Genomic DNA, 22,600 nt, shown 5'->3' on the forward strand with positions numbered 1-22,600 from the left:
AGTGGTAAAAGAAAAAAATAAATCAGCAAGAAGCTGTTTATTCAAGCTGCAGTTTGGCGAGCCGTGAAATGCAACGTCTAAGGGGAACACTCAGGATTTTACTGTTTAATATTTATGATTATGATAATGCAAGAGACTAGAGAGACCCCGATTTCTCCTGTTAAAGACTACATGCTCAGCAAACAAACCCATAATGACTGAGGCACAGAGAGACTTAACCCTCACCCTCTGCAGACAGAGGCCCATTATTCATTCAAGACCGTGCTATCTCAAAGATAAGGACACCTGCACATCCAGAGCTGCAGCTCTGTGTGGTCGTTACTCTGTTGCTGAATAATATCTAAAGGAATTCAAGCCCTGTAATAATGGTGAATGACACACTACCATGAAGTGCAAGATATGGTGAACCTCACCTGGAAGAAAGTAGTCTACTTTGACTTCTACTCTGTATTTTTTTGCTCAAATTAAGGTGTAAAAAGGGAAACTGCTCACAAAACTAGAAATTAAACATTTCATTTGGCATCTTTAAATGACTGGTGATGCACTTCCAGTCCTCCTTAAAATTCTTTAGATGAAACTTGAGATCAAACTATCAACAATTATAGTGATTTCATTCTTCTTCTATGATCCCTAAATGTTAGATTTACAACAAGCCACCTGCCCAGAACTGACAGAAACATATTAACTGGAGTCTCAGAAGAGTCTAACAGCACACATAGCCAGGGGTCACAGGAATACACATTATGTCCCTGCAGCCGCTTAAATGCATTTTTCTGCTGCCTCGCCTTGCATTAAACAGGGAGAAGGAATGAATAGCTGCAGGGCTGGATGGTGAATGAAGCGGGAAACACCCATCAGTCCGCTGCAAGTCTCAACTGAGAGGAGAGCGCTCAGAGCAGCAATGCTGACAGAAATGAGCACCGGCACGACCGGAAGTGGATCCCATTTACCTTCAGAATTAAAGGAAAAAAAATCACATGAACTTTTAAATTCATAAAAACTTTTTAGAAATTAAATGAAAAATATTGGGGCTTCTTAATTTTTATGAAAATATGTTTAATTGTGCAGATTTATAACTCTTCATGATATGTATTTGATCTTTTATCGTCACATTCAGTTGTGTCCTCTCATGTCCTTGTTCATGCCTGCATAAAAATGAATGCTAACTTATTTTCATATTAGCTTGTTTGTTTTGTCCTAATTACTTTGTTGTCACAATCTTGTTCAGCATTGCATATGCAATATGTACTATATATTTGGGATATATGGATTTAAATGAAGTTTTGTTGAAAAAAGAAATAAGAAAATTAACATGGTAATATTAAAAAATAAAAAAGTTGAGACCATATTGATTTAATTATCTGTTCTTGTATTGGGATTTCAGAATATTTATGTTGTTGCAGGTGATCGCTTCAGAAAAACTTACAAATATTTTTTTTTAACCAAACCAGCATGCTGCTATAAAAAAAAAAAAAAAAAAGCAAAAGAACCTATGTAAGAATTGAAGTTTTTTTCACCAGTTTCTACTTTGATTCATTCTAGCTTTAACAGTTAGATTAAAATAAAATCAAATAAAATCAAAAGGAAAAACTTTATTGAAACCCAAATAGAAATTTTGACTAATGATTCAATCAGTTTAACATTTGAAACAATTGATAAAAAAATCCACAGAAGTTTAATCTTTTTTTTTATAAACTTTCTGTCTTCCTGAAATTAACAACATATAACACATTCATGTAAATATGTATGTCAGAGTAGATATTCATAGATAAATTATAAATAGATAAGATTGACAGATAAATAAAAGGTACATAAAAGAATGTAAAAATTATTCAAATAAACTATGTTATATATTCGTGAATATTCATTGTTTATTGTGCATTACTCTTTCTATAAATGAACAGAACTGTGCAAATATATAAACACATTAAAAAATTAAACAGAAATAACTAAAGATGTAAATAACTTCTGGTTTTCCCTGCTATGGTATTTATGGAACTCCATAGCAGTAATTTAGGATTTTGTTCATGAGCTCGGTAAGCTCAAAAAGAGTCCAAGAAACTCTGTAGTGAAGTTTAAATAAGAGAAAATTACTTCAAAATCCCTCAGTTGTAAATTTTGCTACAATATGGGTAATTTTGAATCATTTTCCAAACAAGACCAGGAAAAAAAATGTCAGTTCATGTTTTCTCATTAAACTATTGCCTCAAGCCTTATCTGATGTTAGCACTGTCCACTTGCAAAAATAAGAGCCAGAAGTGCAACATTAACTGGGATTTTATTTTGAAAATTTCAACCGGAACCACCGCATGTGACTCCGTTCTACTTTCCTCCCGGTCGCCAGCGGAGAGTTGGAGCGGAGGGTCGCTTTGGGACTAACGACACTGTCATTCAGCGGTTCTGGGGAAAGCTGCACAATCTGGAAACATATGATCTGAGAAGGTAAAGCAGCTTTTTATTTACACTGCGCCCAAATTTGCAAAAGCAGCCTTTAAATCCGCGAGCTTTTATTAATATCATCCTTTTATTTTTGGGTCCACCTCACAGTTCAGTTGCGCTGCTTGTGGCGCAACCTGCGAATCTCACCTGTGCTCGTTTCAATTAAGGCAAACTTGGACTCTTTTCATACCTGAACAACAACAACAACAACAAAAAAAACAAAAAAACGTTTTTATAGCAACGTGTTTTCTGCAACAACACATCTTAGCTTTGAGTCCATGATATGAATAACTCTGCATGTTTACAATATTTACAATGCACCTTTCAGGGAAAGTGATTGATTCGGTAGATTCAAGGACACCCCGTAAAGATCGATGCTGCAGCGCCTGTTGAAAGCTCAGCAAGCTGAGAAAAACCTGTAAAAGTCCATGACGTGAGCCAGTTATTCAGATGCCATTTTCCCTCTGCTGAGAAGGGAAAATGCTCTGACAAGATGTGCCTTCTGTGTTTTCATCTACACGTGCACAGCTTGTCTGAAAGCTGGAATGGTAAAAAAAAAAAAAAAAAAAAAAAAAAAAAAAGCAGCCAGATGTAGGATAACAGTCAGCTCATCAATTCTTGAGGATTGTTTGGCATTAAAAGTTGGCATCAGCAGCAGCTGTTAACGATGCAAAGTCCTCTGTGTTTCTAAAGGAAAGTCTCCTTTTTATTGCCATCTCACGACTTGTCAGTCTGATGAATTAAACAGAAACAGGTCGTTTATAGATGAAAGGTGCGTTTAATGCTGCATGTTTACCCCCCCTGCAGTTATCCCTGTCGTGGTGCTTGATGGAGCTTTAAAGACTTGCATGTAGCTCACACACCATGCCAACTCACATCCTCAGGTCATGTCACGGATTTTCTGGAAAGAAAAATGAATGTGAAAACTTTAATTCAGACTTTGCCGGATCCTGAAACTCACCTGCTTTTTTCAGTTTGAGGTTTGGATTCGCATCCTTGGAGCAAAATTTCATCATTTCTGCGACTCTTGCTCAGCCTCACCAGATGCTCCTTTTCCCACTTGATTTGGTTGGAACTTGGACAAAAAAAACCCCAAAAACCCAAGACTGAATACAGATTGAATACTTATATTTTTTTCCCCTGTGATTTACATAAATTGATATATCTAATATTGCATGCTGTCTTGCAACCAAACTTTGATTCTGTGAAGTGCTCTGCTGTCATATTAAAACAGTTATTTGCATTTAAATTAAAAACTGACAGCTAAATAGGCCACAGCTTTGAAGTTGGTCGGTGACAAAAAAATAGGGATTTTTGACTCAATATTTTCCCAAAAAGGATTATTTTAAGTGGCTTTAAACTTTTTTTTTTTTTTTTTATTAAAAAAAAAACTTTATTTATTAGCTATTCTCCTCTCATAAAAAGTCAGATTCCTCCAGTGGTTTAGTTAAGTAGCTCTTATTTTAACACTTTAGTTGTTGTGTTTCATGGCTAGGTGTTGGTGTGATACTGACGCTAAGGTTCTCTCTGTTTGAGTGATTCTGACTAAAACTGTCTGATATTATTGGCCTACCGATATTATCGGCTGATATCAGCATTAAAATGCAGTATCAGAAATGATCAGTGTTTTTATTTACTTTTTTTTTTAAAGACGCAACCTTTTACACAATAGGCACATATCAAACTCGTCAGCTATGTCTCGAACTCAAAATAACAACTTTTAAAAGGTGTTGTGTATAGTTTTCCAGATAGTTCTGCTTGTTTGGTTCTACTTAATATCATTATTGGAATATATTGATTAGAGGTGGGAAATTGAATTAAAAAAAAAAAAAAAAGAACATCCGGATTTTTTGCTTCACAATTTTGAAATCGATTTTTTCTGCCTTTCACCCGAAGACTGCTGGTATAGGCTCCAGCTTCGACCCTTTATCAGACTGAGGGGTTAGGATAATAAATGATGAATGAATTAATCTTTTTTCTTTTTTTTTTCCAAATAATTACAAGTAATACATAATAAAATTTTGTCATTTTTATTGTTTTTATTGATCTTTTTACCTGTCTTCTTGGACAATATAGCAGAAGAATGATGGTCTGGCTACTGTATTGTTGGTTGTTTCTAACTAAATTGAAGGAAAATTATGAGCAAAAAAAGTTTTTTTTTTTTTTACATTTTGTTTTGATTTTAGTCTCAAAAATCAGCAAAATCGGAAAATCGTGAGAATCTTAATTTAAATCGAATCGGGACAAAAGCATATTGTCACAGCCCTAATATTGATATTAGTATTGGAAATTAGGAGTTGGACAAATTTAGTATATCAGTTATTAAAAAAAAAAGAGCCAATATCAAACATCCCTAATTCTGACACCTACTGGCCGGTCGAGTTGGTGCTTCTGTGAAAACAAATGCTCCACAATAAATATAACTTTTATGAAGCTTCTACTTTCATACCTTTCTGTAACTTATATATGATTTAGGTGCTAGTGGGGTTTACTTTAGCATGACCTGCTCTAAGAAGCACATTGAATACCATTTAGAGAGTTCCAGTCCAGCTTCACATATCTCCTCGAACATCTTCCCTGCTGTCTTTACACCCTGTAATACTATTCTGCTTCCACTCAGGTCTGTTGTGTCCTCCGGTCTGCTGGTGTCAGGATGCAATTCTCAGTCAGACTGTCTCTCTGCCTGCTGGGCTTTGTCCTCATCACCGTGTTCCCTCACTCAGCACAAGGTCAAGGTAAGTACCTCTGTTGGCCTGCTCGCCACTCGAGGGTCAGCAAGGCCATACGGGGGTTTCACCAAACAGGACCGAATGTGGCTAAGCTGAGATTTTAATAAAGCACACACCAAAACAAACAGATGGCGTTGTAGCAATAAGCCATTAAATAAGGTGGTTTTGCATTTGCATGTTTTTTGTCTTGAAATCTGAACAGTTTCCAACTGGAATACAGATCAAAATAATTCTAGTACATGATTTTTATCTAGAAGTAGCATCCTGGGGCCTGAACGAGGTTTAGCAAAGACAAAGTGTTTCCAATGGTTTCCAGTTATGCTTCCAACAAGGATGTTGTAGGTTCTCATTTGTAATATGAAACAACGTGAACCAGGAGTTTGCTTTCATCTATCAGCTCTAAACAAGGCTTAAACTGCCCAATGACTTCTGGAAGAAAAGGGCCAGAAACCCTTTAATTAGTTTCAACATAAAAATGAAAATGAATGAACTTCTGCGTTTGGTAAAGTTCAGGTCAGCCCTGCTGCGAAATGTGTGAATCATTCTTCTGCTTCCACCTTCATCCACTCAGCAGGTTTCATGTCTGAATTTCACTGTGACATGTCTGATGTGCAGCTTCGCTCCAAAGAAACTGAATTGTCTTGAAGTATTTGATTTTTTTTTTTTTCCTTTCAGTGAGTTTTTATCCTCATTTTTCCAACAAAGGGAAAAGCCGGGATGCCGAAGTCGTTACTAAAGACATGCTAGTTTGCTGTGACGCATTCTTTTACCTCCCTAATTCATCTTAAGTATCAAACCTGTTGAATTATTTTGAGGTTCATGTTCAAAATGTGAAATCTTTAGTCTTTTAATGACATTATGTGGGTCACATTCAAAGGATTGGTGGATTTTATTTTCTCTTCACTCTTTGCAAGATAAGATCAGTTCATCTAATTATGCTTTTCTCCATTTTTCTTTGCCATTCCATGAGTTTCAGCCGTCTTTCACCTTCTTTGACTCATTTAACTTTTTAAAATATTATATAACCTCACTTATTATCTGATTAGACTGAGATTAGTCTCCTTAATATCATTATCATAATGAACTATCTCAAACCTTTTCTCCTGGAATGCAAATGACGGATTGGTATTCCAGATGCATCTTTAATTAGCTAAGCCTGCTTTGCCTCGTTATTCAGAAACATGGATCGCAAAGTTTTGCATGTATTTCAGTATTGGCTTAAAAAAAAATGAAGAAAATGAAAGAAGGATCGGATTCATTCTGCACCCAAACACTTGTCATGTTTGATATCGCTCAAAGGTTGTGTGTGGGACTGAACCTGTTCAAAACCGAAGCCTGCTGGAAAGTTTCCATAACTGTGCGGTAGAGACGTGTTGATGCTTTGCCATGCCGTAAAAGCAAATCAAGGGTGTGAGAGGTTTTCATGTGAAATAATTGGCTTGTCTGGATGACTCCTGTGCCGCTAGTTGCTTTCAGACCGTGTGGTTACTGCTGTGTCTGTGTCCGTCTGCTGACCCTTGTGTGCTGTGTTCTGATTGGCTGGCAGCAGGCTGTGATGCTGCTGCAGCAGCAGCATATGTCCTTACAGACTCAGCTTTTTTTTTTTTTTTTTTTTTTTTAATGCAAGCTCTTATCTCATTGTATTTATGTCAAATATCAATAAAACTTAACATCAACTTTACACCCTCACTAAAATTTAAGGAAAATGACAATTTTATTAGAATTTGTTGTCTTTTTTTGAGCCCATGGATAATTTGGACAATGCATTTACACTAAGTTTATGGTAAATGTGTCCTTTTTACACCTAAAAGAATGAAAATTTTTGATAAATTGCATTGATATTGCCTTTGATGAATTGATTAATCACTTGAGATCTAGAATAAGTATCCTAACAATTTACCAAAGAATATACATTCTTTATCTTCATCCATCAATAATTTAGGTCCAATCATTCTAATCAATTTAATTTATTATTATATAAGAAAAAAATAAAAGCTAATTTATCATTTAGAAGAATCAAAGACTTGTGTATGTAAAATTTGCACAGAGAAGTAAAGCTTTTATCAAATAAGTAAAAAGCAGCAGGCTGATTGAGTCATCTGGTCGCCAAACAGTCACTTTTCTACCACAAAATCATGTGCATTAGCCTGCACAGATTATTGGCCCAGTAAAGTTTAGCAACAGAATAAGTCTGTCACATCACAGACAGTTGATCTCCTTTGGGGTGAAAAGTGAAAGCAGCTGGAGCATTCCTAACCTGGGCTACAGCAGTGACCCGGGAGGAGATGAAGACTGATGTGAGCAACTTGGAGAGTTTCTTTGCAGAAACTCCTCACTTCTGTTGCTCTTAGTTTTCACAGGAGTCAGATTGGCTGAGAGGTTTTTCTTTTTTTTCTTTTTTTTTTGCAAAAGGAATCGGAAATAAACACAATTATTATAATAATCTGCTGGTTTTCACCCACTTTTCCTGTTCCATAAGCGAGTAAAGGCCGTTAAGTAATTACTTAGTCTGTCTTAAATCACTCTAAAACTCCAGAGCTGTCACAAAATCCCCTTTTCAAAGGTGAAAGGTGAAAGAGTGGTTTCAGCGGCTCAGTGCAGGCTTTGTGGCATGTTTGCATTGCCTGTAGAAATAAAGGAGGAAGCATCCACAGTTATCGGCACCTGGAAAGGAAAAAACTGAAGGGAATGTGGTCAAATGTCAGCGCTGCTCTGTGGCGCCTCTTTCAGGGAAGTTGGACTTTTTGTATCAGTTATGACATTTTGAGTCAGGTATGTAAAATTCACACAAACTTCCAACATGGTCTTTAAACTTTCACTCTTCCTCAACAGGAAAGGTTGCCCCTCATCTAGCTATTCTGTTGGGCTGTTTGAGTGTGCATTCACATCAGAATAATCCACTGGACTTGGTCCGTTTGGGGACTCGGCTCAGTTGTAGGGAGGTGTATCCATGCGAACCGAGATCGTGTTCATGCTTGGTCAAACAAGCCAAACAATTGGAGTAATATATCCCCATTCTCACCAAAGGTGGCGCTGCACTAGTATTTAGCAAAAGAGAGGACAAGACTCGCGTGAAAAAGAAAACTTACTTCCGAGCTAAACATGAATAATGAAACTCTTGCTGTTTTCCTTTTTTATTTTTATTTTGTCTTATGCGAGTATACAGCAGAGATACGCTGTAGTATATACTTATGTAGGACCCTTAATGCGATTGCTATGTATTTACCCACAATGCAATACTATGCAAATGCAGCAAGGAACTTTTTTTGGGACTTTGTAGTTCACTTCCTGTATTTGGTCTGGTTTAAACGGGCTGAGACCTGCACTTGTAGGCGGACCGAGTCTGCTTGTTTGATCCGAATCAGAATTCTTTTGCCACATTCACATTTCCGCAAACAAAGCGGCCTTTCCAAGCAAACGGCGTAGGATTCAAAGCAAAAAGGCTCATGTGAGTGTGTCCTAAAAGAGTCTTTTCCATGTTCTGTGGCATCAGATCTGCAGGAGAGAGGAAAAAAAATCAAGGTGCAGTGAAGTATTTGCACTGTTGTGTGATAGTTACGTATAACTGTAGCATCTTTAACAGATCCTGCTCTTTCCTTTAACAACATAGATGTTGGAGTCATTACACAACACTTGTGTTCACAGTTTTCACTCCCAGATGTGTTTTCTTGTTTTCTCTGCTCGTCTCAGTGTCATCATTCGTTTCCTACTCCCTCCCCACCTGCATCCATCTGGTCTTGCAATTCATTTAAAGTGTTTTCAAAACCGCGCCACATTTGTACAGCTCGCGTTGGGTGTGACGGACACATCGGCCGTGCTGTTTGCACAAGATCCTGCATGAAAAATAGATGAGAATTAAGTTCCCATCTCTGCCAGCGAGACCTTTTGTCTTCACCAGTCTATTTGCACACCATTCAATACTTGTCTCTGAGTGTGAATGCAATTTCTAAGCTACCAATCTCACAGTGTGTCTGTGTGTGTGTGTGTGTGTGTGTGTGTGGCGCTGCAAAGGAACTGGCAAGCAACTAAGATGGCGAGAAGAGAAAAAAACAAAACAAACAAACAAAGAAAACAAAACAAAACAAAAAAAACCCCACCCCATAAAAACAATCAACCAAAGCTTGAGAATTTCCATTTTTGGATGTGTAAACATCAGAACATGCTTGCTTCCAGCTGTGAACAAACATGCATAATTTATGTACATACATGGAGACATGGATGCACTTGCACAGGAAAAAAAAAAAAGCAATGCAGTTCAGATGCACTACAAACACAGAGGTGCAAATTCTGCATCTCAAATCTTTCGGGATTTAAGCAGCTCTCCTCAGATGAGAGTGTCCTTTGTTTTCCGAGACAGAGAGCTAAACCCTGAGCCGAAATCCCATGCAGTCCTCATTCTCTTCCCCAGGTTGGTGAGATAATCGGTACAGTATTCCTTATGTGTGTTTGTATTCTATATAAATATATTTGCCTGCTGTTGAATGCGCCAGCTTCACGTTCTTTTCATTAAATTCAGGTTTATCCTCTCTGTGCTGAACTTGAGTTTCTTTGCATACCTACACGAGTGTTTTTCTGTAGTTAAATCACACGTACAAAGGAGGCGGTTCACTCAAAACGCTCAAAAGGTTTGCAGTGGTGGTTTTAACAACTTGACTAAATCATTTGTGGTACAGAAAGGATGCAGAGGGTTGCAGAAAAACTAAAGGACACATTTAACTTTTGTTCAGCAAGGTTGTTCACAAAAGCCTTGAATTTAAAGTACAGGAAAAAAAATCTTTTTATTTACAAGTTCTCCAACAAAGCTGGTCATGTTTTTCTACCGTCACACCTTTAGAAACAACTCATAATGGAGTATGAATCCAGGCGCCACCGCTCTTATGAGGAAAGGCGTTGGAAGATTATCCCACAATTATTAAAGGCTTTGCAAGTTTCTAGACCGTTCCCATATGTTTGATACTTTACTAAACACTTCCTGTTTATACTCGGAGCTAAGCTGACCCTGACTGAGAACTCTTATTCATCATGGAAATCAAATGTACTGTGGAGCTACACAGACTGTAATGTCAGCTAAAGATAAGTGCAGCTTTGCTCCCACAGAGGAAATTCAACTCGAGTGAGATTCCACATTGCAGCAGACGTCACTTTCAGGTCTATCATTAACATACCCCAAAGTTCTCACAGAGAGAAGGTGCAGTTAGATCCACTGCTTTGAACCAAAGGACTTAGCGAGACACAAGATTAAAACCAACATATATTCCATTTTAACACTCAGTGTTTTGATTAAGTAAGAAAACATTGAAGTTTTTGCGTAACATTCCCTCTTTTTGCTACGCAGCTCTTATTTACATGAGCACCATTTTACTGGTTGCCATGGTTATGTTGTTGAAAAGAAATGAAGTTGGTTTAAGGCAGTAGGTTAACTTTATGCTTAGAAAGGGATCATGAGTAGCGTTAAAATACATTCTTTTTACAATGTAATTGTCTTAGAATTCGTTCATCCAACTTGAATGCAGTGAAGAGACCGTAATCCTCTTACTTACACACGCCACATCAACACATTTGTTGAGTCAATCCCGTTTCTTTGTCTGTTTCACAGTTTAGAATCAGACAAGATAATCTAGTTAACAGAATAGGCTTTTTTTTTTTTTTATTGGACAGGTCTTTAAAAAGCACCAAAAAACATCAGTAGAATACATGATGTTACAGAAGAAATCAGGTTTCACCTGAGTGTTTCTTAGAAAAGCAATATAGTAAAGATATGATTAAAGATATCTCATTGAGAATATGACATCCAAACATGTTTTACCTATTAAAGAAAATTCAGAAAATGTAACTTTCCTATTAAGGTTTCTGTAGCTGTTTATCTTCACAAGAGACAACCAGTCGATGTTCAAGCCTTTGATTTTTTGTTTACATGTTCTATCTGCAGAGAACATGTGCACATTTTGATCCAAACAGATACACAAAGAAAAATCCCAAAAGGTACATTTTTCCATTCCTGTTTGGTTGTTTTGGGTGAACCATCCTTGTAAACCTCTTGTGTATCTCGCACTAGAGCATCAGAGCTGCTGTGTAGGTATTTAAAGAAGCTGGCAGCAGCAGAGTGTTTACCTCATAATGAAGACACAAACACGGAAACAAGTTTGTGGATTTCATATCTTATTTTCCACCCCTTGGCTTCTCTTTTTTTTTTTTTTTTTTTTTTTTTTTTTTTAAATGATTTTTCTCCAGAGTTAATTAAAGTAAACTGGGGAATGTGTTGCGTTTAGATACATATTTATTATGTGGGATTTGGCTCTGCTGGTGTGGAAATGATAGGGTGGTTGTTGACCTTGGAAATGTGGTTCCTGCCGTTGTGGTGCTTTTACAATAGCTCCGTTCCAGAGTTTTAACCTATTTCTTTATGAAAACTCAGCAGCACTGTGTACAAACTTGATGAATTGTGCAAGAAAAAAGACAATCTTTTACAGTGCTGTTGACCTTTCAGTAGGTTTCTACTCAGGTGGACGCCATTGTAAAGTGTATTGGAAATTGTGCTGCTCATCGGATCGAGTCGCTCTGTGACGTACATCTAAATATTCCTGCTTCGGGCAGGAGAGGAATAGTACCAGGGTGCTATTCCAGTGCCTTTCCCTTTGGTACGCTTTATTCTTTTTTTCCCTAAAAGTTTAAAGGAAGTCACATTTGCTCCTTTTCTTTGTCCTCCCCACACAATTACAAATTCCAAGGCTCAGAGTCGGGAGAGGAAATGAGATCAGGACAGGGAGGGATCATATATATGAAGAAAGACACTGAGACGTGTGAGGAAATGGCGAGCGATAGCGCGCACGCCAGAGAAAGCAAAGGATTTTTGGGGAAAGATAGAGTGAAGAGTGGTAAGGTAGGCCTCCAGGCAGCCAATTGCTAATCAGGATGAGAGGCAGGGGTGTTGCTTTGATGCAAGCGGTAAGTGGAGCACAGTCTGAGACCTGCTGTACACCAGAGACAAACACAATGCACACCCATTCAAACACTGGAAGACAAAGAAAAGGAGGAAAATGGGACTTTTGGGCCTTTTAATGTGACATCTGTGCAAACTCATCTCTCTGTGAATCCTCCACTTGGATCAGATGCAGTGTTTTTCTCTGATTTTTTTCCCCTTTTCTTTGCTGTTTAAAAACACAGATGGAAGGACTGCTTCTACGTCACTGTAATTCTGGGGGGAGTTCAAGCCAACTTTCACAGCTGCTTCGTGCTGTGAGCGACCCTAATGAAATTAAATCCAAATTTCCTGACAATACCCTTTGAGACAATCCTGAGTCTGCTTTCTGCAGGCTCAAGAGTCTTTGGAAAGTGCATTCCATTAGTTATAGATCTAAGTTCAGGTGTGAACCGACAACAAACTTGAACTCCACCCACTGTTATGGTGTGATTGAGTAGTTAACGACAACTGCAGTTTTTCCTCCTTTAACCAGATATGGATGGTGCATGATGCTTTTTTTTTCCTTTATTGTTTCATTGAAAATATTTACAAATGTTTCTAACAAATGGCAATAACGTAATGCAGCTTATTTGGCTTCTCTGTTTAGTTTCGCCGCCACGGAGATTCCGTGCAAAAATCCAGAGCCCCAACAAGCTGGATGTGTCATGGAAAGAACCAAAAGGGGAGTTTGAAAGCTACAAGGTCACTTACGCCACACAACCAGGTAAGAGCAAACTCTGATTGCAAGAAAAGTTGTTTTTCATGGAAGTTTAATCACAAATCTACTCATGCAGCTTTCCATCATTAATACAGTATCCTCGAAAAATAGGTTATGTTCTTGTGCATACTGTTTATTTTTGTTGTGAGAGTTCTCATAATGTCACAAGCACGTTGAGTAGTACTTCAGGCTGATTAGCTCCAGCACAAGGAGCTCTCCCTGGATCAGCCGCCGAGATTTTTCTTTGCAAATGTGTGATTGGAACACACCATTAATGTTTTCATGAAGTACCGGCTGAACAGATGGCGAGGCTTGACACACATTTATATCAAACTTATATTTTTTTTCACTCTTCACTTCATATTTTTCAAGCTTGGAAAGTGTGATTGACAACGGTTTTCCTGTTGGTTGACTGTTGTAATACTTTACAACAGACTTGGCAAACGTCAACATGTTTTATTTTTATGCTCCATTAAATCAAATCAGAATTCAAATCCGCTTTATTAGCATGGTCCTTAATCACTACATTCATTGCAGGGTACTTTGAAGGATATTTCAATCAAGTAACTATACATTTCAGTGTAATCCAAACATAATCCTATTAAACTGAATAAATGATATTATCCATGATAGTCAAATTTATTTTAAACTGGCAACAGAGAAAAAATCCTTTTAACAGGAAGTACAATTTGTGTGCTAAGTACAAACTTAGCAAAGGCGGCCGCCTGCCTTCACCAGAGATTCTTCTATAATAATTAAGATACATAAGATGAGAAATTACGAATAATCAACCCAAACATGAACGTTTTATTTTATATAAAGCCTTTCTTTTCAGAGGGAAGACTTCTAGTTTAAACTTGATTAGCTTTAGGAAATTTGAGAAGGCATTCACACAGTCTTCCTGTACGGTCCTGTCTCACGTTAACACAGCTGCCTTCATTCACACCCAGTAGCTGAGCAGTGAATCCTCAGTGACAGGATAGTTGTCTGTTGCCTTGCTCAAGGGCTCCTCAGGGTTAGCTGCTCAACAACCACTTTATTTGAGGATTAAGAGTGTCAAATGCAGGCAGTGCAAAGATGTATTGTTTTAAATGCGACTAATCTCTCTTTTCACAAATCAAAACAAATAATTCACAAATCGGGTTAAATATTTTATTTTTGTCTTCCCTTTATTTTACTGCTAGAAAAAAAATCCTAGTTATGCACAAAGAACTGCAACATTTTAACCACTTTCCCTGAGGGAGAGCAAATTAACTTTTTTAAGTGTGGTTTTCACTTGCATGCTGGTTCATAATTCACTCTGCAGTAAAAGAGACATGTAACAACACAGGATCTGCTTTTTCCTTCTGAGGATATCTGTGGTTGTCTGCTCCAAGAAGGCATCGATGAGTGTTTTCCTCGAATTAGTAACATACTTGTCAAATAACAGCATGTTGCATGTTGGTTTGATGGTGCGTTTTGAATCAAAAGTGACTGGATCCAGATCAGATATTGTATTGCATGAAAAGCTGGGAATAGATGAGTTCAAGGAATGGTCCCCCATGTCAGCACCATCTAACACTTGACTGTGACCCATTTAAAACACCAATAAGATCAAAAATGTGCATTCTTCAAATCACATCAAATTTATTTGTTTACTACCTTTCATACATGAAGCAGCACAAAGTGATTTACATATATTAAAACAACAAAGGATACAATTATATGAACACACATATCTTTCACACATACAGACCCCCCCCCCCAATCCCATGTTTCATAGCACAACTCTAGAAGCATATTGTCTGTCTCATTAACCGGCAAGTAAATAAAGAAAGAAATGTACACCTGAATTGGCAAACTGGGAGGAAACAATGTCCTCAGGATCCTTTCACACCAGGGGCCAGCCTACCCATAACCGCAGAGTGCATCACCACTGAAACAGCCACAATTCACAATCCACAGCCAAAAGGCTGCAATGCACAGACCATCCCACAAAAAGCCATCCCCATGGCAACGACCAAACAGATGAAACAGCAGATGTACATCATGAGGTCTTGTTTGGACAGGTCAGTTAGCCTGGCAAGCCAGACTTTCTCCCTGTACCAGCGTAGAGTCTGGGGACTCACTCTTATCAATGGCTTTCTAGGGCAGGACAAACAAATGCGGAGTAAACCAATCCGAAAAAATGGCAGATGTGACGTCAATAAAGCAGCAGCCTACAATGTCCAGAAGTGTACAATGTACATGGCGTGTGGTACAGAAAACATAAATGACCTGTGTCGTTTTTGCTGTAAAAATCTGAATCTACATGGTGTTATTGTCAACTCTGTGTTGCTTTTTTAACCTAATTGTAAGTCAGAAACTAATATTTTGCAACAAAAACAAAGAGGCGAACTCCCTCTACGTCCGTGTGCCATCTTGAATGTTTTGAAGAATACGTGGTGGCGCAAGGCAAGAGGCAAACATCTCCTGGCCTGTTTGTCTAAGAGCGATGCAAATCTCTGTGAAGGGGAGGGACTCCAGAATGAGTCACTTTGTTTTAAATATATGGAGCACTCCAGTCTGGCGTGCCAGGCTACAGGTCAATGGCAACATCTTCTTTGCTACTCTGATGTAGATTTTTGACTATGACTAACATCGTTGTGTTATTTCATGACCCAATTTCAGCCAAGCTTTAGCTGTTGGACTGCTGGCATCATGTCTGACTCCAGTGCCAATGCATATACAGAGCTCAACTTAGAACCAGTTCTTTCTTTTTCATTGACCAGAGCATTAGCTCCAACAGTGAAAGACGAAAGCTCCACCAACACCAGTTATTTGTGTTGCCAGAACTGTTTACCTTTGAGTCTAGAAGTGGGTCTAAAGTTTAACATTTAAAATCCAGAGCCAACATAATATGTGTTTAGTGTGTTTATTTGAACAGTAAAAAATAACCATACTGACTTGTAACATGAATGTGAGGTCAAAACAGCAGCTAAATTCACAATCTCCATGTGGGAGTTGATTTTTTTCCGAGTTTGCTCCTCCGTTTATCCATGTTGACAGGTGATTCAGTAAAGTCACTTGACATTTATAGATACTGATCAATGATGTCTTCATTAAACCTGTTTGTGTTGCCCTTTATAAATACTGTGTAGCATTTAAAAATAACTGTTCAAAAACAATCAAAAAGCTTTTTTTTAAAAAAAAAAACAAACTAAATAGAATAATGATATTAAGACATTTACAGAGAAGATAAAGAACAATATTTTATTATCATTAATTGTATAAATTGTCTCCCAGCTGCATTGTGGTTATCTTTGAATTTGGGGCAGCTGCATACATTATGAAATGTTATTAAGAGCATGACAATGTAGCTTTGTAGTTTCCTGTAAGCTGTGTAAGGTTTTATAAACTTACTCTGTAAAAAAAAAAAAAAAAAAAAAAAAAAAAAAAAAATTTTTTTGCTCTAACCAGCTTAGAATTGAAAACTGAGCAAAATAGAATAAAAAAACAAAAAACAAAAACATGTCTCATTTATTGTCGGTACGCAGTGGTGTCACTGCTCTATTTGAGAGTTAAATTAAGACGGGTTTCTTGAATCGTGACACATAGGGTTGATCACAATACTAGTTTCTTGATTAAGCTGAACTAAGGTAAATGCTACACAATGATGGGTGGTGGTGCTAGGACCTCTGTTTTATAAGCAGCAGCTTTTCAAGGGTGTTCCTTTCTTTTTTTTTTTTTTTTTTTTTACAGTGAAGCATGTTAGCAGCTATTGTCAGGTTGCACATGTGTAGTAACTGTGATAAAAAAAAAAATAATAAATTAAAAAAAATAAATAAATTGAAATTGAAACTGTTCCAGTTTGTACTTTTTCTAGAACCACTTTTAAGCCAGGACTAGAACTACCTTGAATTAAAACGAGTAAATTCCTTTAAGTCTCCTTGCTGATAAACAAGTCATTAGTCCTTTAACACCATGCTTGGCAGCTGGTATAACTTCTCTGTGCTGATATGCTGTTTGATGTTTGACAAATGTGACACTGTGCATTATGTGCTTTATCTACACTTTGGGACATTGTTTCAGGAGAATTGTAGTGTGTTGAAATGCTGCTTTGAAAACTTTGAAAGCTTTATACTCTAACCCTTGAGCCATGCTTGTTCTGTCTTTTTTTAATTGCACTGCCAAAAACATAATTTTTTTAAGTTGAACTTCATGATTTAACCTGACTTTTCAGTTAGGCTTGTAGCATAAGACATGCAGTTAGGTCTTTTGCAATTCCTATGAGCAGTTCATGGTCTGCCCTTGGGGAGAACTTGCTGGGATGTTCACTTCTGAAAAGATTGGAAACTGTTTTGAATGTGTTCATGTTATGAATAGATAAGATAAGAAAAAAGAAATCATCATGCTACATGTTTCAGTAGCACAGACGTTAGCAAATAATAGTAAAAGAGGGACAAATGAATGCAATTGATGAGTGACATGAAACAATCTGAACTTAAGTAAAAATGGTCAGCAGTTATAGTTGTATCAGAAGAAAACAATGTTGGGTGATGGGTTTTATCGAATGATGGACTTTAAATAGTTTAAAAATGGCAAACTAATATGTTACAAATTGATGAGCAGCAATTTTTGGCTTTATAAGATCATTGCTGATGTCTTCTCTCCTTTGCATTATGTAAATACATCTGAATGTTCCAGATCAGCAAACTACCAAAGTAGCTGCTCTCACGGAGGTGTGTACACACTTGCTGATAAACTGTTAATGAAGTGCATTTTTACTAGCAGCAACTAGCTGCTACTTAAAGTCCCATATTATAAACTTTTTTCAACAGTTTCACATGTTTGTCAGAAGTGCAACAACATTGTTTTTATTGTATTACCCCAAATTTAGCCTTGGTCCTTAATTTCAGCCATCCCAAAAGTGGCTCAAGTGAGCTCTACTTAGAATGAGCTGTTTGTGTCTTAATCTAAATGTTCATGAATGGCGCCTGTTTACGCCAATCAGTAACCTCTGTTACCAAAAATTGCACTATGGTGTGCAGAAATTTGGCATAATTGGGGGCGTGTCCTTTTGACTGACAAGCACCCAACATCTGGCTGCAAGAAGGCAAAGTGTAGTGCAACTCTGGTTTTTAGAGAGCTAACAGTGTGACTTAGCTTTAGCCTACCTACCACCATTAGTTGTCTTGCTCCTGTAAGCTCTGTGTAGCTCTGGGTTAGCTCAGTTAGCTCTTACCTTCAAGCGGGTTTGAGTTGGATAGATGTCAATCATCCACCCCCATGTCCACAGCCCCCCTCTCTGTTCCACTCTTTGACCATTTTTGTAATTTCCGGGAACACGGCCAAAATGGTGAAGGTGAGAACTACCTAATGACATTTACTTCAGCTTTTCAGAGGTTGGTCTATGGCAGTATCCACTTCTGGGGGGAGTAGTTATTTCCCTTCTTGAGGTCATGAAGGGAAAGCTCACAGAGTCACCCATTTGAGCCCACATTTGCAAAGAAGTGGAGCAAACAAGTAAGAGAGGTGACAGAATTTTCAAGTCTTTGGTCCTCATACACAGGCATACAAATTACTGTTAGAAAACGTTTAGAAAGTTAATCTACATAATATGTGGCTTTTAACTTCCTGATTGCCATCTAAGCAGCAAGAACATTCTTTATTTTAAAACTCAATACTCTGTATTAAATACAAAACTTCTTATTCAGAGGAAAAAATCTGTTAATAGTGAAGCCTACTCATCTTTGTAAGCTTAATAATTTCTTTTAATCAAAGGCAATATTTCATGGGAACAGCTACTATGAATATTTTAGATGTTCCCATCTCTGACATACCCCATTCTGATGCATTGCTTTGATTTATCAGCTTGTTACCAAACAGCAGAAACCTACTAATGATTCACCATGTTTTCCCCCAAAATACAGAGCAATGGCTAAATTATTGATCAAGCTACAGTACAAATTGGCACATTTTATTTGGATATTTTGCATGCTGCTTCTACTACAAGTTGTTAATCATAAACCTGCTTAGTAGAGCTGTGGTGGGCTGTTTGAACCAAAGCCGCTCTATTTCTGTTTTGTTTGTACCTCTGTTAAACCTCTGTTTTTAATAGCTGAGCTGTGTGAAATAAACAGATTAAAAGCTAAAAAATGGAGGGGATACTGTCTAAATGATTTTATATTATGTGTACATTAAGGACAGTCAAATCCCACTATGTTCAAATTGTTATAGTTGATTGAGAAAGAGAGAGTTATTGTAAAAATACAACACAGATTTTTTTTGTGGCCATTTTCTTACTGAGATGAAGTTATTCTGCATCTCGTACTGCAACTTAATTTATCAGATTGCCTGTTGGGCATACTCTGGCCAAGTCCTTTTTATTTCACTTTTATATTCCTTTGACTTCTGTTTCTTTGTTGCTGGTTGTATGATAAGGTACCAGATTGCAGAGAGATATTTGTGATAGTAGGGAAAGGTGCCACCATTAAAACTGCCTCATGCTTTAACAATTTATTGTGTTCAGTTATAGCATGTTTGACACTGTTTTCACAGTAAAGGCTTTCATACTAAATTATTAATGTGATAAAGAGTTTGTGCAAAACAGATGTATATGTGGTCTATAAGAAGTGTGAGGTCCGCACATTTCTCCACAAATTCTTTCCTTAAATTCCAGTGTGTGTGCAGGAAAAGTTGTGGTCACAGGTTTTGTGTGTAAACATCATTATGCATCTGGTCCGTGGCCTCTTAAATCATCTTTATCAAGCGTGGCCTGGTTGTTTTTTGAAGTGTTTGCAGTTTTAGAGAAGTGAAGAAGACAAATGACGAGTGTGGCATGCAGATGTTTGCTTTCTGTTAAGTCATCAGTGCTGCTTCGCTTTATTTGCTAAGCAGCTGATAGAAGGACATGTATCAGACTCTTTATGGTTGCATTGAATCAGCCTTTTTAAAAATTCATCCTTGAATTGTTTCTTACCCAGTTTGGAACCAAACTATATTTATGTTTGCCAAACCATTGTCAGTAGTTGTGGTTTCTGGTGTGTGAAAATGGTATTGTCCATATTGTGGTCTGTTTTTTTTTTTTGTTTTTTTATTTTTAAATAACAATATTGTGGTCTGAAAGCCATGTCAGTGATTTTTTTCTTTACAAAAAATTATCATCACTAAACTAAAACCTGCTGCCAAGGTTGAAAACCATGCCATTTATTGTCTCTGTGCATGCAGTAGGATAGAATGTACCAGCACTATGTTCCTCTACAGTGCAGCAGAAATTGCACTGAAAAGGTAAAAAAAAACTATTTGTCTTTTAAAGGCTTTAAGTCCCACATATTTATTTACCTGAAAGCTAAACCCTCAGTCTGAAACCACAGTGAGGTATGAGGATGAGTTAAGCTTCTGGTGTCTTTGCTTTGTCATCTTGAAGAGGTTGGAAACATTACTCAGATATTTGTTGACGATATGGTGTCCAAATATCCCCAACATAGTATATGGTACCTTGAAGGGTGTGGCTGAAAAGGTTTGGGGTCCATTGCTGTGTTGGATTAAGATCTGGTGAGTGGAGACCTCTGGAGTTCAGTAAACTCATTATCAGTTTCTAGAAACCAGTTTGAAGTGATGTAAGCTTTGTGACATAATGCACTAGCCTGCTGGAAATAGGCATTACAACAAGGATCAATAACTCCGGTCCTCGAGGGCCGGTATTCTGCAGGTAATGGATGTGTCTCTGCAGCAACACAACTGAATCCAATGAAGGTAATTAAGAGATTTGTGCAGAACTTGACAACAAGCTCTGAAAGATGCATTTCATTTTAATCAGGTGTTGCACCAGGGAAACATCTGATGCCTGCAGGACACCAGTACTCAGAACACTTTGTAATCCCTGTATTAGAATATAGGTACATTGTGGTCTTAAAGAGATGGACATAATCAGCACCAAAGTCAGGTAGGCTGTGCTGTTAAAACTATGTTTAACTGGTAGCAAAGAGCCCATTGTGTGCCAAAAATATCCCCACTCCATTACAACACTGTTGGTCTGAATTAGTAAGACAAGGATGGTTATGGATCTATAATTTAATGTTCGCTTTAAATTCTGACTATTCAAATTTCATTACTAAAATTAAGACTGATGAGACTGGGCACTATTTTGTTGTAGTCCTTTGCCCAGTTTTGGTGAATCTGTGTGAACTGTAGCCTCAGTTTCCTGTCATTCGCTGACAGAAGTGACACCCAGTGTGGTTTTCTGCTGCTGTAGCCCACCTCCACAGAAATTTAACTCTGTGTATGACAATGTATCAGATTGTAGTATCTCTTGATTGTAAAAACTACTTATTTGAATTCTTAGTTTGATATTTAGAAAGTTGTCTTGGCCATGTCTACATGCTACCTTGTTACTTGGCCAGTTAGTTTTATGTCAACAAGCGATTAAACAGAAGTACCCGTCTGATAAGGTGGTCTGTGAGTGTATATGTTTGGCATTGATGGGTTGCATGTCAAACTCTAATTGCCCCACTTTGAAAGTAAAAAGCCTACAAATGTTGCTTCTGAGTAAATTTATACATCTGGTTTCAGTGAAATACATGACTCAATGCAGGAGTCCCACCCATCTTAAATATAGTGACCCTTGAATATAGTGATCCTTGTCACCCCACTGAATATGATAAAATAGAAATAACAACTATGGAAAAGATTTTTTCTTCAGAATACATCTTGTTTTACCCCTGTTTCCCCTTTAGACTATCTCTGATGACAACTTAACAAAGTTAAATATAGAATTTCTCTTGCCTGTTTTCATTTACCTCACTGCTGGAGGTAATCCGCTATAGCCTGAAGTTTTAGGGTGCATGTCAACCTCTTCTATTAGGGCTGCTGTCAGCCACCAGCACAGTAAACCTGTAGCTTCTGGTTTTTCATGGCTGGTCTGCTTGATCACAGTAATGGAGAAAATGTCAGATAAGGTGCAGTAAGCACAGGCAGCCATCCTCAGAGACCACAGGGGAGAGTCAATGGATCGAGGGAATGACAGGAATATAAAAAGAGAGAGATACAAAAGAACAGGATGAAGGATAAAGCTGTGGAGGCATAAAAGGAGAGGAAATATAACGATACATGGAAGGCAAAGGGGAGAGATCTGAACCTGGAAAGATGGAAAAAAATATGTTGACACTGTCTCTCTTTTTTGCATAACTTATTTAGTTATTGAGCATACTGTATTTCTCTTGTTTTATCTCCTGGTGACTAATTTAAAAGCTTGTTCCAGTTTTAGGCAGATTGTCTTTTTTGTTTTGTTACTGTTTGCAAATCACCAAGCAAATGCCTGGAGCTCAGTGGAGCCACTGGGAATCTTTTTTTTAGTTGGGCACATGTTGTTCATCAAATGCTGTTTTGTTCAGCATAATAAGCACCGCAGCCTCACATGTGCTAGAAACCTTTACAGCCTTCCTTTCAATCTTATGTGTAGTGAAATAGGTTCGAGATTTTCACCAGAATGAAACAGCCTCATTTCTTAGACATGCCTGCACAACACACTTTGCTGCTGACTGACATTGGGAAGATCTCAGTTTAGAAGACAAGAGGGGGAAAGAAAATCAAATCTTAAAAGTATCTGGGAATGTGGGGATTGCTGTGCTCCTTACGGGCAAAATGAAGGAAGTGAATGGCAGGGCAAATTCTCGCTGTAGGTATCAGTGCAACAAGTGTGATGAAAGTGGAAATGGTGGCAGATCAGTGGTTAATATTTTTTACTTTTCTTTTGTCATTTTCTTTAAGTTCGGCTGGATTGTTTTTTAATGC

At 37.6% G+C, this 22,600-nt stretch overlaps 1 protein-coding gene across 1 annotated transcript in view; it reads left to right on the forward strand.

Annotated features, from left to right (window-relative positions):
* Positions 1-5,092: 5,092 nt before the first annotated feature.
* Positions 5,093-22,600, forward strand: part of col14a1b (collagen, type XIV, alpha 1b) — a gene marked incomplete at both ends in the record, with an annotated part of 235,584 nt that continues 218,076 nt past the window's right edge. Inside the window, 2 exons of the mRNA XM_079259296.1 lie at positions 5,093-5,174; positions 12,737-12,853. Coding sequence (XP_079115422.1) covers positions 5,093-5,174; positions 12,737-12,853 — 199 coding nt within the window. The remainder of the gene's footprint in view (positions 5,175-12,736; positions 12,854-22,600) is intronic.

The sequence above is a fragment of the Telmatherina bonti genome (genome assembly GCF_933228915.1).
Source record: "Telmatherina bonti genome assembly, chromosome: 19".
Taxonomy (NCBI): domain Eukaryota; kingdom Metazoa; phylum Chordata; class Actinopteri; order Atheriniformes; family Telmatherinidae; genus Telmatherina; species Telmatherina bonti.